At 41.7% G+C, this 19,990-nt stretch overlaps 1 protein-coding gene and 1 pseudogene across 6 annotated transcripts in view; one reads left to right on the top strand and one right to left on the bottom strand.

Annotated features, from left to right (window-relative positions):
* The window catches only part of COL22A1 (collagen type XXII alpha 1 chain), a 223,280-nt gene that overhangs the window by 123,614 nt on the left and 79,676 nt on the right, over positions 1–19,990 (bottom strand). For all 6 annotated transcript variants that reach the window (XM_062626970.1, XM_062626972.1, XM_062626969.1 and 3 more), the window contains 7 exons: positions 17,052–17,163; positions 9,673–9,796; positions 8,054–8,329; positions 6,927–7,007; positions 6,204–6,317; positions 5,600–5,644; positions 472–525 (listed from right to left, as the gene is read on the bottom strand). In XM_062626970.1, coding sequence (XP_062482954.1) covers positions 472–525; positions 5,600–5,644; positions 6,204–6,317; positions 6,927–7,007; positions 8,054–8,329; positions 9,673–9,796; positions 17,052–17,163 — 806 coding nt within the window. The remainder of the gene's footprint in view (positions 1–471; positions 526–5,599; positions 5,645–6,203; positions 6,318–6,926; positions 7,008–8,053; positions 8,330–9,672; positions 9,797–17,051; positions 17,164–19,990) is intronic.
* Positions 17,318–17,436, top strand: LOC134168050 (5S ribosomal RNA; annotated as a pseudogene).

Raw genomic sequence — 19,990 nt, 5'->3', positions numbered from 1 at the left:
AGATCAAAGATGCCAACAATACTCATGAGAATAAATTTTACATAGGGTTAAAGATTTTCTCACCTAAAACCTCAGCCTGACATTTGCATTAATTGCAGCTGAGGAAAGCTCTACTTTGGTCATATGAATGTAAAACAGTTGAGAGATTTGCATCTTTGTTGTGTTCAGTTGCCTCACATTGTCCCCATTAGATGCACAGGTGTGTTATACCCAAGTAACATATTTTAATTAGAAGGCCAACACTAAGTCAGTTACCAGCTTTATTCAGGGATGAACCCATTTATTCCATCCTGCTCCAAGAAATTACAGCGGGTGGCAGAAAGATTAGCTTCCCCCTGGGATTAAGGCCCAGCAGAGGGAACATATTCCACAGTGCACATTGACATGGTGAGCAAGTTCTCACCATAAAGGAGAAAAAACTACTTGCATTTCCATCTCGTTATGTAAAATCATTCTGTATTTCTTACTTACTGACTCTCCTTTTTCTCCTCTGAGCCCAGGAAGCCCTTGGGTGCCACTTTCTCCCTTGAAAAAGAAAGAATGTTAATACCACAGATTTGATTTAATTCATTCCTTTCTTGACAAGCATAGAAATAACAAGTGAGATTTCCTCTTACAACTTCCTTTTGGACTTGTAGTGTTTGTATTTTGTGGCCAGCTTTGCATTGTTTTGGGAAGCAATGCAACAAGAGTTTGACTGAGATTGCAGAAGCTTCTTATCTCACCCCTCTACAGCCAAGATTTCAGCTCCTGCCATGAGGTTTGGTGTTCCTCATTGCATTTATGCTGAGCTGAATGTCCAAGTTCTCAAATTGATTTTATAACCTATGTTTCAAATAAAAATACTGCTAGAAGACTTCAGAGTGTATTGGTAAAGCAGAGAGCTTTCTCTTGGGAGGTACTTCACTAGGTCTTACTTTCTATTAAGCCAGGAAGAACTTGGAAAGTTGGTTTGCATAAGACCTAAAGGGTACACACCTAAAATATGGGGAAAATAAGCCAGCAAATATGTCAAGATTTTTAGAGCTATTAAAAATATCAAACCCTCTTGTTTTCATTCATGGTAGACTTCATAATCAGCTAAATCCTGCCTTCTGATGCAGGAGTGTGCAGCACACACACTGTTACTTTCCTTGCTGGCTCCAATGAGAGGGAAGGGAACACAGGTGAAAAGACAGCTGAAAACATACAGATTATGATGGTTAAATGAATGAAAGCTGGAGAAGTAAATACATAGGGAGGAAAGGAGAAAACGGTTAATCAAAACCCCACTAAAACCTTTTCTTCACGTGTCTCCTAAAAAGGACAGGGATGAAAGGGATAAAAACCCCTTCAAGCTGATGCATAGTTACATAAATATTCATCAGGTACAGAGCTAAAAGTGATGTCAAAAACAGCAAACAAAAATACTTGCAAATCATTTTCACATACTTCTCTGCAGTCACAAAGCTGGAAGAAGGACCAGCTGAGCATAGACCCATTGCTAAAATGAGTTTAAGGCTGTGTGTAGAGTTGACACCAGCTCCTTCAATTGCACTAGCACTGGGAGCTGCTGGAGAGCAGAGGGCTCTGCCCTCACACCACTACCTAGTTCCTGCCTGATTCTCACCCAAAAGGTATATACCTGCAGTACACTGTGCTGAGCTCCCCATCCATCACTGACAAATACATCCTTACCTATTTGTGTCTCCCACTGTCTTCTGCTTATAGGGAGTTCAGACACTTCAGTATAGACTGGCATCAAGCTGAAAATGTCTCCAACCTGAAGCAGCACCCTCCAGTGCTACAGCAGCAAGAGGTCCAATGACTCCTGCGCTCCCCAGATCTCACAGGAGTATTTAATTTGTGGCTCTATTTGATTTATCCTGATCTATGCCCCCCTCAATGTGTTTAGCTGAAACCAGAAACTGAAACATTTCTCAGGATCATGCTTTCTTTCCCCAGGTGAGGACAGGCTTCTGAAAGCACAGGAAATATGAAAGTTTCTTTCTTTCTTTAACTTTTATCTCTTTTTTTTTTGTTGCCAAAAGAAAGAAACCTCACAGAACAAGCTGCATATATGCAAAAACAAGGTCACAGTCAATTCAAATAGGCTGTGGCAAAACTCGTAAAAGTTTTCTTATGCAGCCACCTCTTTTAAGTCACTTCAGCTATACCGAATCTCCTTTTAATGTGGGGGAAAAAAAAACACATCCCACTACAGCATGTCTGATACACTGGACTTCACAGACTTCCCAAAGGCAGGTAAGCAATGTCGGTTTTATGATGTAGACAAAACTACATCTCGCAGAAGAGTGACTCTCTCTAAACTCAGATCAACAGCAGTTCTGGAAGAAAGCAGAAGCCTACTGACTAACAGCCCAGTGCCCCAACCAGCCAGCCTGCAAACAACACAACATGCAAGGTAGGTATGGAAGGAAAGTAAATTAGCCTGAGCTATCATTAGCATCTAGAATTTAGCAATAAGATCCTGCTTCAGGCACGTCAGTCAATTTTTCTAAAGCTATTCCCTGCCTCACTCTTTCCCAATACCATCCTTTATTGTATCTCCTTCCAAAACATGCATGTTCTGTTTGCATGCATTATCCTCAGTTTGGAAGCATGGGTAACTCAGGCAGAGGTTCTCATTGCTGAGGAATGTTTTCCTCTATAAACTGCAAGTACTGCTGTATCTCCCTGCCTTTGGAGGCTTAAATTATAGAGGAACAGAAACTCATTGTCTTCCCACACTTATTATACAAGTCAAATATTTTCACTGATCAGATGGTACCAAAAAAAAAGCCTGTCCAAACCTCCAAAAAGAAGGAATATGTTATGGGAGATCAGGAGAGCAGAGCCTAAACACCAGTCCTTCCATTTTCAACTTATATAACAGCCACATTCACTTAACAGACCCTCAAACTGGCTTTTTTAAGAAAGGAAAACAGAAAGAATCATATTATTCCTTCTTTGGATAAAGGATGAAAAAGACATCAGTCTGAGGAAAGTGAAGCAAACCCAAGTGCTGCCTTAGCTTGGAGAAGGAGCTTCACAGTCTTTCAGCATTTGCCAACCTCCCCAAAGTTCCCTGTCCTGTGGGACAAAGCTCCCAAATGCCAAAGGGGCAGAGGGGTATAACCCTGACCTCTCTCACTGTTTATATCCCCTGGTGGGGCTTGTTTCTCAGGTGAACCCTACCACCTGTGTGCTGGTTTCCTAATACAGCTGAACCAGCTGCTTTGTGGGTTCCTATATGACCATATAGTCTCTCACAATGCACTTCTCATTATCGGTTATCAGACTGTAAAATCTCTCTTGGGCCCCAGTCATTTAGAGGTAGAATTCAGCTTTGCAACTCATCCCAAATAAGGGATCCTCAATACTGATGGTGTCTATATAGAAAATGATTAATTTTGACTCAGAGTCCTGGTGTCCCTGCTCATAGCAAGGAATTGGAACTCAATGATCTCTAAGGTCCCTTCAACCCAAACCATTCTATGTCTATGTTTCCATCTTTTCCTGATAATTTCTTTCCTTATTCATTTGTTCACTACTTCCTCTCTGTTTAGACAATCAATGTTTGGTCTTTTCTTATGCTGTACCTGCTTGCTAGCCTGTTTTAATCAAACCTAAGAGTATAGGAGAGATCTTATGATTATTTTTAGTGTGGGCCCCCATGGGGTCTTAGTCTTTCCTTAATAAAGTACCAGGTGGTAATACTGGGGAATTGCAAATAGCATTGATTTTCTGTCCCATGGCCAGCATTTTAGCCTGGGTAGCTCAGTAATGTTGCAGAGAGAGGAGTGGAGAGTGCTATTAGCTCACGCATATACAACAAGGACTGCCACAAGCCGGTCCTTGGCAATAGCGATGTAGTAGCTGCTGCTGAGGGTGATATACATTATTTAATCACAACATCTTTGCATGTCAGGAGCAAAGTCTATTCCTTGCCTTATTTAGCAGATGGAGAAGCTAAGTCTTTTGTCTCAAATCTGCACATCTGTACCAAATTGTTGTCACAGCCTAGATTTAAATCCCCAGCTTCCTGAGAATGCAACACAGTCCTGCCTCAGCTGAATACAAGTCTCAGACCACAACAGACAGGGAATAGTCACACGCATCTGCATTGCTCCTCAGCAACCCACCTGCAAGAGTGAGATGAACATTTTGGGATCTGATACAGAAAACCTGCTGATGCTGTGCGTATATAGAAACTATTTTGTATTCAAGTAGTACTTCCTGCACTCCAGCAGTGTGCCATGGTACACAGACAGACACCCTCACCAGCACATAGACCTTGTCAAAGCAGTGAAAGACAATGGGATGTCTTGCTGTCGGGCTCTTTTATTATTATCATCATTGTCCTTCTGCAACCTCCCAACAACAGTCATGGCTCTGCCATTCTTCAAAGAGCCCATCATTATTTAAGCTGTCACAGGTTAAAATAGAAAGTTGCTATTTATACACTCATGGAAGCATAAGGAAATATTTTCCGCAGTATCAGTCAGGCACATCTGAGCAGTAATGTGCCCATGTTCCTTCACGCCAGCAGAAAGCATACTCCAAAACACATCTCCTCATCAGCCAAAACGTCTCCCTGCAGACAGCAGACGAAGCCTCCCCAAAACCCCACACCACATTTCTGAGGATGTCTGACCTCCCAAGACCCAGAAGTTTCTCCTTTCCCTTCCCACAGCTTTCTATAACAACTGAGTAACTTTTGGTGAGGTGCAACTTGCTTATTCAGCAAACAGGTATAAATTCAGCAGCTGAATTTGCAGAAGTTATTCAGATATAAATAGGTTTGAATACAAATTATTGCCAAACATCTTTTTAAGCACACAGATGGAGAAATTTGGAACCAACACCACCGACTTCCACCTCTTCGGCAATATTGAGTCTTCCTTTTCTTCCTGTAAAAGTGCTCCCTTTAAGCCAGTTGTCCCACAGGTCTATTTGTGACCAAGCACAGAAGGAAAATGTGTGCATGTTCAATGTACATATCTGCATATCAAAGAAGCTTGCAGGATATGAAGGATAATATAGAGTCTGCGCTGTAAAACTGGAAGCAGACATCAGGACCACTCTCCTACCCTGTTATCTGGGAAGAAAACTACTGAGGAAAGTGGCCTGTATTTAACATCATGACTCAGACAGTCTTGCTAAAGATACCAGGTTGTGGCTAATCCTTTATCCTAGTCTCAGGAAATGCTCTAACAGCATGACTAGGAGGCTGCTACCTAACCAATAGATACCTATTACTGCTGAGCAAGGCACGGTACAGAAGCAGCACATGGGTTTCCAAGTAACTTCTCATAAAAGCTGTGCATGACCTAATGAATAACATTAACTTACAAATATGCCAGTTTAGAAGCTACAGGAAAAGATTTGGAGCGCACTCTAAGAATGACATAAAGCAACAACAGAGAAGTTCAAATGCAAGCCTAGAGCAAAGATGCAAGATGGACAGAGTCTCTTGCAGTCCCAGGCTCATTCAAAACTATCTGAACTCAGTCAGATGCCAAACTGACTTTAATTTCTCAAAATCTTAACTCCTTGACTTGCTTTGAAAGCATTTTATTGTTTTTATGAAGCAAAGGAAGTAGCACATGTTACTGACCTTTTGACCTTTAGGACCTGCAGGGCCAATTGGACCTCTCTCCCCCTAAGACAAATAAAAAGAGATTAATCACACTGATGTTATCATTCTATTGCAAAACAAAGCCCTACAACAACTGGGAACAACCAAAATGTTTTCAGGTTTTAGGGGGGAATAGACTAAACCTGACGTGCCCTCATGACAATGAATCTGGTTTCTCAAATGTCCTAGTCACAGCAAATGTAGACAAGCGCACTTCTTTTAAAAGCTATGAAGTTTTTTCAATGTATCTATATTTACCTCCAGAATATCTTCTGTTTTACTTGAAGAAGGATGAATATAACTGGGCTGGGTAAGAGTAAGCCCTTTGTTTCCAAGGTTTTTACCAGGACTATCAGCATGATCAAAATCACTAGATTAGGTAAAAAGAAAACATGTGGGAAGATGGCCATTACCTCTATTAACATTCCACCTATGACATACACTTGGCTGTCTCTTTCTACAAAGTGTTTTCCAGCTCTAGGTCTTCAAGTGCTTCACAAATACCCACTTGCATGGTGCCATACCCCTATTTCCAGACCTATCCAGCATGCTTCAAATGAAACACACTCATCCCAACACTCACCTTTTGTCCAGCAGGGCAGGAGCAGTTGAATGTCTTGAGGTGGCCAACTTGCTCGCTACCAACAGTGGGCCTTGCTTCCGCTGGAGGTGCTTCAGTCAGGACCGTGACCTGGCACTACACCCAAACACCCAAGGTCATGATAAAGCCTTCAATGCTAGAAAACTTCCTCGTCTACCCACTTTAGAGAAACTGCGTAGGCATTACTGGATAACACACAGCTAAGTGAGTCCTAGTGAGGAACGCAATCCCACAAAAGCCATTCATTCAAGCAGCAGGGAAAAACATGGCAAAATGAACCATGAATCTCTTTAACCAAGATTGAGGGGAGAAGAATGCAAGGAAGGTGGAAGTTCATAATGACAGCTGGGCACAGGAAACTGGGCAGAAACTGTTTAAGCTCTTCCCAAATAAAACCAGTGGGAAACATGTTGAATATTTCAGGCTACAATTCTGTTGTTCCATCATCACTTCAGGGTTTTGTTTCCCCTCACAGTTTGACAAAGAAAGATCAACTTGGAAACGTCAAACCCCAAATTCCTTATACTCATCCCTCTGCGGTGGTCCTCTTCTGGCACTGCTGTGTTACCCATTATATAGTTAGGTTTCATTCACCATCATTAAACAAATTATAATCCCACACTGCCATATATTCCCTGATTTACGTAATAGACTTCAAGGAAAAGTGTTCATGTGAAAATGAATAAGTGACAAAAAGAATCTTACTGGTCCAGAGGGAATGTCACAGCAGGTCTCCAGCTCAGCATGCCGAGAATCACAGTAAATAACCATCCGTTGAAGATCAAACTAGAAGACAAAGTGAGGCAATATCTCAGAGACAGTGAATTATTAAAGACTGCATGTCCTTTTGCTTGGAAACAAGCAGAGCAGATGAATACAAATAAAAAACAGAGGGGGCTAACTTCCTAGTGATTCTATGGATCCTGTAGACAGTATCCATCTCTTTCTATCAATAATAGACCAATATCTCAGCATGATCCAAGAGTACTGAGCTAATGAGACCTTAAATATGCCTATTAAAATTCTGGTACAGGTTTTCATGCACATAAGGAGGCAAGTCCTGGCCAAATTTCTGTCTGAGAAGACTTATTCTGACCACCTCCATCCGTCCTAGAATTTCATCTAGACATGAAGTTTAGTTTTCCCCTGTTGTGCCTTGCATCTTCTGAAATTCTACCCTGGATGAGAAATGCTATTAGCATGTTTAATATGCACATTCCATCTATTTTGCACAGCTAAGAAAGATTACAGAAGTGTCAAAACACCAAACAATCACACATAAATTATATCAGTTTAACCCTGCTTCTGAATAATCAGGTCCAACCTACAGGCCTAAACTTTGGTTCAACTGGATCGAGTCATTTAATATCAGGTATCTTTTGTGGGGAACTGAAAACATGCCATGATCTTCCTGAGTTAACAACCTTTCTTTTTTCTCCCCAGATCTTCCTATCACAGATGGAAACATTCATAATGCCATGGTCAGACAGCAGAAGACCTTTACACGTGTAGCTGAGTATGCAGTTTGATGGTATTTGTGGATAATTTTCTCTGTATTTCTGATTTTCAATATTTTATATTCTGGGACTAGACAGAAAGATGAAATGTATTCCTCATTTTTAATCTCTATTACAGAGATACAGACAGTCTCACATAAAAAGACAACAAGTGCTGTAGATGATTCAACACCAATCTGTCTTAGCCATGTAACACAGGTAATATTTCAGTGACGCTGCTTCAGGAAAAGGGTATAACCCCTAAACACCCATTCATGCACTGCAAACCCAATGCTGATTGTTACTGCAGCTCTAATCAGCACACTCAGTACTTACATCAATGGGGACACTATCATACAAGCGTTTGCCAATCACAGTCTTTCCTTGAATGTCGATGTTTTCCCTGTCTTCAATAGGCAACACCTGCACCAGTCTGCAGTCTATGTAGAGTGAGACAGCCTTTGACTGAATGCTGAGGGCAATTTTGTGCCAGCTGCGGTCAAACAGATCACTGACTCGTTCATTGCGGAAGACCACTCTCACAGCGTCCTTGGTGAGCCCAACAGCGTTGTACTCTAAAGCTTTGTTCTCTCCATCCAGCCGGATCGAGACCTGAAAGCAGACAGAAGTGATTTTGCTAATGAAGTACAAAGCCTTATCCTTACTTTTGCCTGCTTTCTACCACAACTGACACCGCCAGGTCAGGGATGGTACAGCATATGGCAAGAAGCCCAAGCAAATATCAGAGAATGGAGCTTTGTGTGAGATATGTACAGGGAGCCTGTTCTAGTAAATAAAGTCAGGGCAAAGCACAGGCTTGGGTGCAGACCTATGACCATCTAGAGACTTCTTTTCTGAGTATAATCCTTGACATGGCTTCAGCACATGCCACCTTGATGTCTCTCGGGCAATGCCTAGGCATGGCTGGGTGGTAGCACATGTCAGGGGCATCTCCCCAGAGGCAGATAACAAAGCTGAATTTGCTTTGGATCCCTCTATCCTGTGCAATCCTCCAGTACTTCTGTGCTCTTTAGTGCCATCACAAGTCCTCAGCTATCCCATGGGACATGGACACATGACTTATTGCCTAGTATGAAACCAATCTACTGAGCATGTAGCAGAGAAAACCATGTTTCATTTAATAAAGTACAGTTAATAATTGTCTTATAAACCTGTTGCCATTGTCTGAAACTCAGCCAAGTCCTCAAACTGCACCTATCCTTCCTCCAATGTGAGTTTCCCAAATCCTTTCAAACACCACTCCCAAAGCAGCAATACTGCTTTAAATGGCTACGTGAGCCCAAACCAACAGCCCAGTTGAAAGCCATTGGAAATGCCATAAGCACCATGTTTGTACTGAGTAGAAAACATACAGCCCACTCAAACGGCTCCCTCCTCAAACAGGCTTGAAACTTAGCATGCTGCTAAGAATATGTTATATAGGAACAAGAAGCCCTTTATATACTTTAATGGTATTCTGAGTACCTGAGAGTACTTGACAGATATTATTAGATCAAATTCTGCAGCAGCCAGGACTCAGGGTTGTGGATCAATAAGGTCCTTATCCTAAGTCATCCACATCCCAAGCAGGGAATCCAAAATGCCTTTGCATGGTAGCCAGAAGCCTGTGGGAAAACTTGAAATAGCTCACTGCTCTGCGGTACATCTGTGTGCCAACCTTCTTCCAAACAGGCAAAATGTATTCCCTAAACAGAATTACTTGAACAAAACACCAGAAATCCAAAAGTGGTTTCAAGAGCAAGGATGGTATATTTTTCACCACCTTTACAACTAACACATCTATCTATCTGCATGCTAACAACAATCAAGGTCCATGCAAACCTACCTTCAGGACTTGAATGAAAGGTAAAGGAGTGAGAGGATAAGGCAAGAAAGCTGGTTCATGCAATAAAAGGTAAACAAGGCTGCTCTTGCTGTCTCAAAGGGTCTCTTACCTGTGGTATGCCGTACTTGTCAATAATCTGCCAAATATACCAGTCTTCTTTCCTGGAAGCCTTCCGGAATTTGAAGGTAGTTACAAAGGCATATTCATCAGGGAGACCTTGGGGAAATACATCCCTAGCATAGGGAGGGGAAAAGAGAACTTAGCAGTGAAGAGCAGAACTTCTAAAGCCCTCTGCATGTCCCAACAATGCTTCCCAGGTGTACTATAGAGTTCCTACATGATCTGCTTGCTGTATTTGGCAGCCTGCAGAGAGATGAACCTGAGCTTTCACCCTCCAGGCAGCTCTGTACTCAAGGAGCCCTTTTTCATTCCAATACTGAAACTCCCAAATTAGGTAAGAAACAGTGAAAACCTTCAGTCTAGTATCCATCATGTCAAAACAGTTGGTTTTCAGCTGATGATTCAGCTCATGCAATCTGTAAATCATTCTGCTCTTCTCCAGAGGCACTGGAGACCTGTAGCACCTGAGAATGGGCAGGCAAGACTGAAACCCTCTGTAAAGTACCAAGTCATAGCAACAAATATAGTATTATTTGCCCCAAAACAGGCACTATACCTCATGCCAGTCCAAGAAGATTTTCCTTGGCTGATGGCCTGGGAGAACAGGAAATTTTGAAAACACATTAGGCAGAAATTTACTTAATGTGACACCATGATGCATGCATAGTTCTGATGTAACCAAAGCCACCACTGGTTGGTTTTGGTTACATCAGACATATGCACCTAACATAAGAATATACAGTAACGTGAGCATACAGGGCTGCACAGAAGGGATAACTAACCCAGTATTTATCCTTTACTGGGTGCTTAAGAACGAGAATGAACAGAACAAGCCTCCCTCCTAGCTCCAAATCTAGGATCCAGGGGTCAAATTCAGAGACAGACAAAATTTCTATATTAATATTTTTTTTTATGGATTTATCTTCTTTTTATAGATTTAACTTCTTCAGTCTCCCCTTGAACTCAGGTATATTTATTACATTCACAACATCCTTTGGCAATGAATCACACTTTGCTATCCACTGTATAATGAGCCTCCTCTTGTTTGTTTTGGATGTAGCTCAGTTCTCAGACAACACAATTAACTATTCTTTTTCTACATTTTATGCCATTTAGGATTCTGAAAACTTTGCTCATAAAGCCTCTGAGCCACTTCTTTTCCCACCTGAAGAGTCCCATTTATCCTCATTGTTTCCCATGCCCAAGCCAGCTTGCTCCTCTGATCATTCCTAAAATGACCCTTCCTAAATATCATGGCTTTGTTTCTGGATATCCGAGCAGTCAGGCATAAACATCCATTAGAAAACAAAGCATGACAGCTGGCTGTCATCCTAAATGATTCTATGATTCTACAATTCACAAACTAGCCCTCCCTGGTCACAGACCCACCACGCAGCATCACCCATCTCTCCTAAGACAAGGAAAATAACCAGACGCTCCCAGCTAAGAGAAGTGTGTCAGTTGTCTCCTTGTGGCAGAGTTGCCATGGAAAAAAGAACAGGCATGACGAGGGCACTGAAAGCCACCATGAAAACCAACAGGATGTTTGGCAAGAGAGAGTCAGCTCAGTCACATCAGCCCTCCCAATAGGGCCCCCTGCCAGATCTCCTTCAACGTTGACATGCCTTTGTGCAAGTTTTCTCTCAAAATGTGTTTGCACACTCATCTTGTCCAAGTGTGTCAAAGAAGATGCATGCCTCAGCTCTTAGCATCACTGACAGTGTGGGCAGCTTTCCTCCCCCCCTTAAGAAACTTCATCCAAGTGGCAATATTGATAGCAGAAAAGGCATTGCTTATCGCTCTGTTGCCTTGAACAAAAACCATGGATGTGTCTAAACAAGAGTGCTGCCAGAGGGGACATTTCTCTGTGGCTCATCTCCTCCAACTCTGTCATTTCAGCATACATGCCTTGTGCATTTATTTTCACTCACTCCTCATAATCATAACTGGATTTAATAAGTCCCCTTTCTGTCCTGCTCTTTAAGATTCTGACTCACATTTTGGGCGCAGACAGCCCTATTGAACTACTTTCCTAGCTACAACCCACCACTAAATCCAACCTCTTACTCAATGAAAAGCAAACAGAGAAATGGGTCCTCATTTAATCGAGGGGTGGCACAAGGTAGGGGATTTACAGCTCTGAGGGTGGTTTGCTCTCTTCCTGATCCATAATATTTGCTATTGCCACATCAACAGCAGCAGGACACATGCTTTCAATACTGCTTTTCCCTAATGGCTTTTCAACTCTGCATATGCAGGTGTGCTTGGTTCCAAGTACAGATGACAGTGGCTGTAGCTGAGACATCATTTCTTTGCTGAGCAAGGAGGTATAGAAGCATGTTGTTGAAATTAATCCCCAAGATACCACATTGAGCCTTGGCCTGATGACCTCCAACTAAATCTGGAAGAGGCAACTGTTGGTCTCTGTACTGAGACAGTCTTTCTGGATTCCTCTGAGCTGGGAACAGGAATATCACCATACAAGCTTAGATTCAGAAAAGTTGTTCAGATGCATTGGGAATTGGGTACCAAAAATCCTTCTGAGTCTGGCCATACCTCATCACACAGAGGCTGACAAATGGCCCATCAGGTGGATTTAAATGATAGAAAGCTATAATGACCTATTACCTGTCAGCCTCTACTGACTTTTAAAGGTGATGTGGAACTGGCTGTAAGTTCCCAGCACAGAAAAGCTTTGTGCCAAAAGGAAATCTCAAGAAACTCTTGTTGCCCTGAAGATATGATAAAGGCTGTTTCTGAAGCCCTTAGTCCCTGTACCTTTTACAGAGGTGCATTAGTGCATAAATAACACAAAACTTTGTGAGTTTTCATTTATTTCCTCACTAAAAAGTGGTCTCCATCTAGAAATTCAGCTTTATTTAGGAATCCAAGGGCAGGAATTGCTGTCCCCAGAAATGTTTTATTTCCTTCTTTCACCCAAGGCTGACTTGAACTGATGATCCATAATATGGAGCTTTGCTGGATGCCTGGTACCTGCAGGGAGCGCTCTGCTAGCTCTTTGGTCTGTAATTCTGACAACAGGATGGATTGCAGAAGAGGCCTTTATAAAACTCCAAGACAAGAGCTTGGTGCTGCAGGTTACTCTAAGAGTTAATTAACCCAGCTACAAGGTCAGGTGAATCACTTCTACAAAGAAAAGAACTAGAATACCAGGCAGAAGACTCTTTCAGGCATTGCCCATTTTCAATATATAGCCTCTTTCTCCCATGCTTTTGTTTGGCATAAGAGCCTACATCTGTGACAATCAGCATGAGATCCTACATCTATAATAATAACACAATGGAGAAAAATAAGATTATCAGTTCTCATTTCAGACACTGAATGTAACAACAATTAATAGGATGTCTGCATTTAGTGGGAATAATTAACGTAGTTGGGCAATTTGACCATTTTTACAACAGATAAAAACCATTAATATGAAATGCAATTTACTAAGATCTGAGAAACAAGGTTGGAGAATATCAGTTCGTTTCCATAGGCTCTTAGAATGACAAAAAAAAAAAAAAAAGGAAAAACAAGGAAAAGGATAAAGAAGGCTATAAGAGGATTGTCATAGAACAGAACCAACCCCACCTATACATCCATGGCAGACACTTTTTGGTCACTACTTTAGAAACATCAGTAGTGGAACAGATATAACCTCTCAAAGGTAACTTCTTCCCGTGTTTCACTACCTGACATGTTGCAAATATGATAAATATCACTTGCTAACATAGGAAGGTTTAACCAGATCTTCCTAAAATAACATATTTGTTTTCCACGAGGAATTCATGAAGAACTTGTTCTCTTTTTGCTTCAGCCTTTTCTATGTTTGTCAGCTCTCCCTCAGTCATTTACTCTCTAAAAGACAATAAAAACCCACCCTCCAGACATTCCACTCCAGTCATGCTTGATCTCCTTACATTGAGGAGACTCAACGCTTATATTCATACTAGTTAATAACAGTGAGTATCCATTCTCTACGAGTGCAGATGAGCCAAAAGCTCTTTTCCCAGAGAGAGTGATCATAACCAAACTGCCTTTGGGGAGCAGTCTTTGCCATGCGTCATCCTCCACACCAGGCCAAGGCACTGTCAATGTTATCATTGCTTGCCAACAGTCAAAATGAACTTGTTATGAGCACAAAAACAGGTGAAGAACACAAATGGTACAGGTCTGGCCCTGGGGCCCATGAATTTACCCCGTTTCACCAGCTAGGAAAGAAGAAGCCTACGAAGGATTCATCAGGTCTGCTCCTAATAGATATCTGACTACTAACTTCACAGCCAATTTGGGTAGACACAGCTATTCTTCTAGATGACAAACACTCATCTGACAATAGTGGTCATGAGATCAGACAGTGGCCACAGCAAGATCTTTCAACTAGGAGTCTGATTTCACCACTTTTTCATAGTAGTCGTGTGTCTCATTCCTAACTTCAGGACAGTATCTTGGTCTTTTCCAAATTCCAGCAGTGTGATATCAGGACAAACACAGCAAGGTTTATGTCCACAACAATGCAAGACTCAGAAACTAGGGAAGACAACACTGTACCAATACATACAGCAAACAGATCTGACTAAAAGCTAGGCCAAGCATCAGGAAGTTATGTGGTGTGGCAGCTGAGATGAGGACCAAGTCAGGCTGGAACCAGAGTAAGCAAGAGAAAACTGAGGGATGCACATAGCCGGGAAGAAGGAGTCAGGACTAGGAGAAATAGATAAAGGACAGGACAAGATAGCCAAAAGCTTGGCATTGGCCAAGACAACAGTAAAGAGGAACAAGCCTGAATAACAGAGAATCTGGGACACACCTTTGGCAAGAAGGTCCACTGAGGAGCCATGAGCAACCAGTAGGACAGCCCCTTACCTGAGGAGTGGGGAGAAGCACCAGCCAGATTTATGGACCAGACCTCAGCCAGCTAGAGAGACCTGTAAGTCCCCCAGTGATCAGGACATTGACTGCAGCCAAATTCCTGGCTGTATCTGGTTGCTTAAAGAGCCACCACAGAATGCCTCACCACAAAGAGGAAGAAAGTTCATAGTCATAGGCTCCAGACTGAAAGATGAACAGGCACATTTCCCAGTCAGCTAAACTGGCACTTTGTAAAAGTACTAGTACTTATACAAAAGGATACAAATCCTTTAAGCAGATAATACAGTGGATTACATATATTACTCAGTTAATGATTTTCTATCTAATTATGAGATGTTGTTATCAGTTGCTAAACATTGCTTGAGGTTATCTGCAAGACAGGACAGATGTTTTGTTTTGTTTATTACTCCAATTATCAGTTTTGTGCAGCTTCACAAGATTTCATTTTCTGTGAGCAATGACTCTATATGCACCATCTCAGAACCCTGACATCCAAAGGGTAAAATGAACCAAATATTGTGTTATATCCGAGTTCATTTCCAAACCACAAGAGTATGGAGGTTAAAATGCAAAAGGCTGAAAATATAGAACTTCTTTAATGCCATGTGTCAGTCAATCATTCAAAAGGAAGCTTAATCATTTCAATCTACTGATTAAGGATGGTTTTACTTCTAATTGTCTTACTTATTGTAAAAACAACAACAACAACTAAATGGGTGCAATCTGAGCAGATGGAAAGTCATCATAGCTGGTTGGTCTGGCTTCACTCTCAGTCTTTCTGGGAAAACAATAACAGAAACAACACAACAAAATCTTCAACCCTTAATTTGAAAAAATAAATGAAATGGACAACTGTGTAATATGCACTAACCTGTTCCAGTGCTTACTGACAGTCATTGTTACAAGTGCCTTTCTTCCATGCTGTTTCTGATGTTGCTAACAGGTAGCCACTGACTTTCAGTCTACTACTATTATTAGCACCAAAGACCCTTTACTAAACTTTGATTTCCCAGAGGTTTTTACAGAGAGCAATCACCTGAGTTGTTAACTGCTTCTTAATTTTACCAGACTCCACTGCACTTCTTGTATTTCTTGCTACTAGACTTGCTTCACAGTTCTTTAAACTTTCATTCACTCCATTTCTATCCACTGAATGATGGAAAGAAGGACTGGACATAGCATCCCTGCAGTGTAACTCGGTTGCCCAATATGGAGATAGCCAACTCATCCTTGACAGTTTCTATTTATATTCCCAAGGGTTGCAGCTCAGATTCAATAGCTCATCATTCCCAGAATTTCTTCAGTGGAAACTGGACTTCTTCAGTTCAATGGCTTCTTTCTATGTAGTCTTGGGAGCAATGTTTTATAGTGATAAAGCACTCTACCAATAGCTGTTACAAGGTGCAGCAAGCAGAGATTCTACCCAGAGACTGCTGTGAGCCAAACAAAATAGGTCTATTCTTCTCTTCACACACAGCAGTTATGTATATACTACTTATCAAGTCCAAGATGTCTTCAGTTGGCTGGCCTTCTCCCTGTTGATGAATTTACTTATCCTGAGACTTGACATCACATCATTTATGGACTTTATAGCAAGCAATTTTCCTTTCAGTATATTATATTTTTACTTTCTGTTGTTGTTTAAAGGCTGTGTGTTTATATGGAGAAAGAGGGTAAGGGGAGAAGGGCAAATCAATCCAGGATGGCTCCAGGATATTATGAAACCAAGCAAATGTAAGTTACAGGACAACCACAAAGATGCAGTGAGCTGAGTAAAAGAGCTAAAACAGAATAAAAAATAACAGCCCTCATCCATGAGCAGGAAAAGAATTACTATTGATTTTTTAAAGCTGAAGTCCAAACCAGCACGGAGAAATTCACTGCAAAAATGTTAATGACGACAATCCAATCTATAGCTCATGGTTACTCAGTGAAATTATTCACTCACTCTTTTCAAGGCTAATGCTAGCAGGACTCAAATGACAACCTGAAGAGAAACTGTTGTGATAGACTATCACACAACCAGCAGCCTTAGATCATAAAAAGGCTTCAAGGACTGAATCCACATTGACACAGGCTTAAAAATTGCTCATTCTTTTATAAAACCAACCCCCATGTTAATTAACTAACTGATAACAGCATCTACTAGGAACTGGTCTTTCGCGATTAGCAGATATATAGCTCAATGGGAGTGCTACTGAATATTCCTTTTAGAAGCTATTTGTGACGCCCTAAATTCTTTGTGAATTTTTTGATACTGTTCCTCACAACCATTGAGATACACTGAAACCAGCTCATATTCCTCCAGGGTGGATCCTGGAGTTGATGCAGAGGTTCCCAACCACATTGTATGAGTTCTTTTCCAGAACTGAAGGAGCTGATCAAAACAGCAATACATGTGTAGATATGGGATAAGTACTAAAAGGTTAACCTAGAGGAACCAAATCAGATGGGGGATCAGACAAAAATAAAGTGAAAAATCAGGGTACTCACTCAGTTTTCTGAACAACAGGAAAGCTTCCAAGTCGAACATAAGCACTCTGAATTCCATTTTCTTTCATGCCAAAAATTTGCTTAACGCTGAATGAATCCATAAGGTCAAATCCTGTCCGTGATGGAAGTGTAAATGTGAGACATTGATCAGGCAGTAGGACATGTCTTTAACTGTCTTAGCCCGCACAAACAGCACTTCAGAGATTAGCCTTGTTCTTGTTGGGAAAAGACAGAACAAAATTTAGACGTGGTCTAATCTGCCTATGGCCTACGGCCACACCACCCTGAAAACACCTGATCTCGTCTGATCTCGGAAGCTAAGCAGGGTCAGGCTCTATTAGTACTTGGATGGGAGACTGCCTGGGAATCCCAGGTGCTGAAGGCAATACCTCTTTGGCTAGCTTGGGTCAGGTGTCCTGTCTCTGCTTCCTCCCGGCTTCCCCTCCTTCCTGGCAGAGCATGAGACTCAGAAAGTCCTTGATCAGAGTAAACATTACTTAGCAACAACTGAAAACATCATTTTTATCAGCACTGTTCCCAGGCTGAAAGTCAAAACACAGCGCTGCAGCAGCTACCAAGAAGGAGAAAAATTGACTGCTACTGCTAAACCCAGGACAAGTTCAAAAACCCAAAACCAAACTTTAATTCAAACTGTAACAGGTCCTGGAGAGGTTAGAACAGAGTTCTCCAGGAATAGTCATCATCTGCATTGCCACAACACCCTGGAAATGCTGTGTAACATATTAATTCCTATGTAAAAAACTGCACAGGTACAGACTGAAACACTCATAAAACCATAGAATGGCTTGGGTTGGAAGGGATTTTCAAAGCTCATCCAGTTGCAACCCCCTGCCACAGGCAGGGACACCTTCCACTAAGCCAGGTTACTCCAAGCCCCTTCCAACCTGGCCTTGAACACTGCAAGGGATGGGGTAGCCACAGCTTCTCTGGGCACCCTGTGCCAGCGCCTCAGCACCCTCACCCTTTTCTCCTTATCTCCAGTCTAAATCTACTCTCCAGTTTAAAACTGCTGCCCCTTGTCCTGTCACTATAGGCCTTGGTAAAAAGTCTCTCAGTCTTTCCTATAAGCCTTTTTTATATACTGAAAGGCCAGAATGAGGTCTTTCCAGAGCCTTCTCTTCTTCAACCTAAACATTCCCAACTCTTTCAGTTTGCCTTTACAGTTCCAGCCCCATGATCAGTTTTGTAGTTCTCCCCTGGATCATCCCTAACAGGTCTTTATTGAAATGTCCTTACTGAACACCGCTACTCCGAGACACTTGCCTACATTCAATTTTCATATCATTTTAACATGACATAGTCTTATTCCAATGAACTCATCATTATTGTGAGTTAATAATCTTGACTGCAGACAATTGTATAAAGCTTCCGACTTTGTTCTGCTCTTAGGTAGTTGTCTCGGCCCACAAAAACAGCACTTCAGAGATTAGCCTTGTTCTTGTTGGGAAAAGCCAGAACAGACTGAACTTTTCTGACAAGGATTAGTTCAACCATAAACCACACACATGGGTACAGTGTCAATATGGTCCCAGGCACAACGAACCCATAGTTTTATGACATGAAGTCCCAGCTACTAAACCCTTCCAGGGGACAGCTGGGGTACAAATGTCCCATGCTCCTGAATTCATCCAGTTCTTCAGGGGGCAGTACTTTATGGATTTACAGGGGTTTTCTTTTATTTGGGCTATTCTAACCTATTCCCACATGCCAAATTACACGTATTAACTCCTGTGCGTGTAATTCCAGCACACAAACATGGTGATATTCAAGTAACTTCTTTTGATAAATTGATTTTAAACTGCAGCAGTGTTTTTAGCTTCAGTTGGTAAGCTCCCAAAACCTTTCTAGAACAAATTAACACTTTTGCATGGTGAACTTAGGCCCTAAGAGTTTTGGGTTTCTCAGTTGCCCTCATGAACCTTTCGAGTTGAAAGTCACCGTGTGGCTTGAAATCAGCTGCGACAGGAAAAAGCACTCACCTAATATGATTCTTCAAATCTGCATGAACAAACAGGTGCAAAAAACCTAACGGGCCAGTCCCTGGGCAAATCGTGGTGTGACAGCAGACAGCAAATAAAACATGAAGCTTTAATCACAGAACTTTTTCTGAAGAAATAGTTTGGGTTTTTTTTTCCTAAGGAAATATAATCTTAATTGTTAGCAAAAACAGAAATGGTTGCCTGGTGCCAAGTTGAGGCCTTTTGTATTACAGTAACTTTCCTGGCTGTCAACAGCTTTTCCCTCCTGACCACTCCATTTTCAGCTATTACTGGACATTCAGGGGGGCAAATAAAGCGCTCCAGGGCCTCATGGTTCCACTTCATAATCACCTCTGCAACAGCTCTAGTGATACACCCTTCTCACATACTGTAATCAGCCACGATTGCAGCTATAAATCGTAGCAAATAGACCCTACCAGAACATGAGAGCTCCCTTCTGGCTATCACATATAAAAAAGTATGACCTGTCCATATAAGCCTTCCCATAGCTCATTTCAGCGTGCAGTACATATCCCTTATCTATACCAAGCACAGAAATGTGAGGGTAGCCATTGAGCATTGCTGATAAGAAGAGATGACACTTGCTGGGCAGGGAAATTGTCAACCATTCGTATGAGCTGAGCTGTGGATGGTGAAGGCTAAAATGCTGACCAAGTAAAGGAGTAATCTTAAGTCACCACAGCCCTCAAGCTGTGGAATATAGCTCATCTAATGGAGCTTGTACAGCTTCATTGCTCAAAACACACAAGTGAAAGACAGTAACAAGAACTTCTTGCCAAGTTTTCCCATCATTAGCTCAGACCCATACATGGTCTCATCTTTCTCTGTCAACTCAAGTTCACATCATGAGCAACTGTGAGGGTCTGCACACTAGCATGCTTTTCCAATGAAACAAGAGGCAGAATGAATCAATCTCTC

Source organism: Pezoporus occidentalis, unplaced genomic scaffold (genome assembly GCF_034315485.1).
Source record: "Pezoporus occidentalis ecotype Australia unplaced genomic scaffold, CSIRO_AGI_Poc_V1 ctg3, whole genome shotgun sequence".
NCBI classification, from domain to species: Eukaryota; Metazoa; Chordata; class Aves; order Psittaciformes; family Psittacidae; genus Pezoporus; species Pezoporus occidentalis.
The sequence above is the reverse complement of the archived record's forward strand: the minus strand, read 5'-3'. Positions and strand labels throughout refer to the sequence as shown.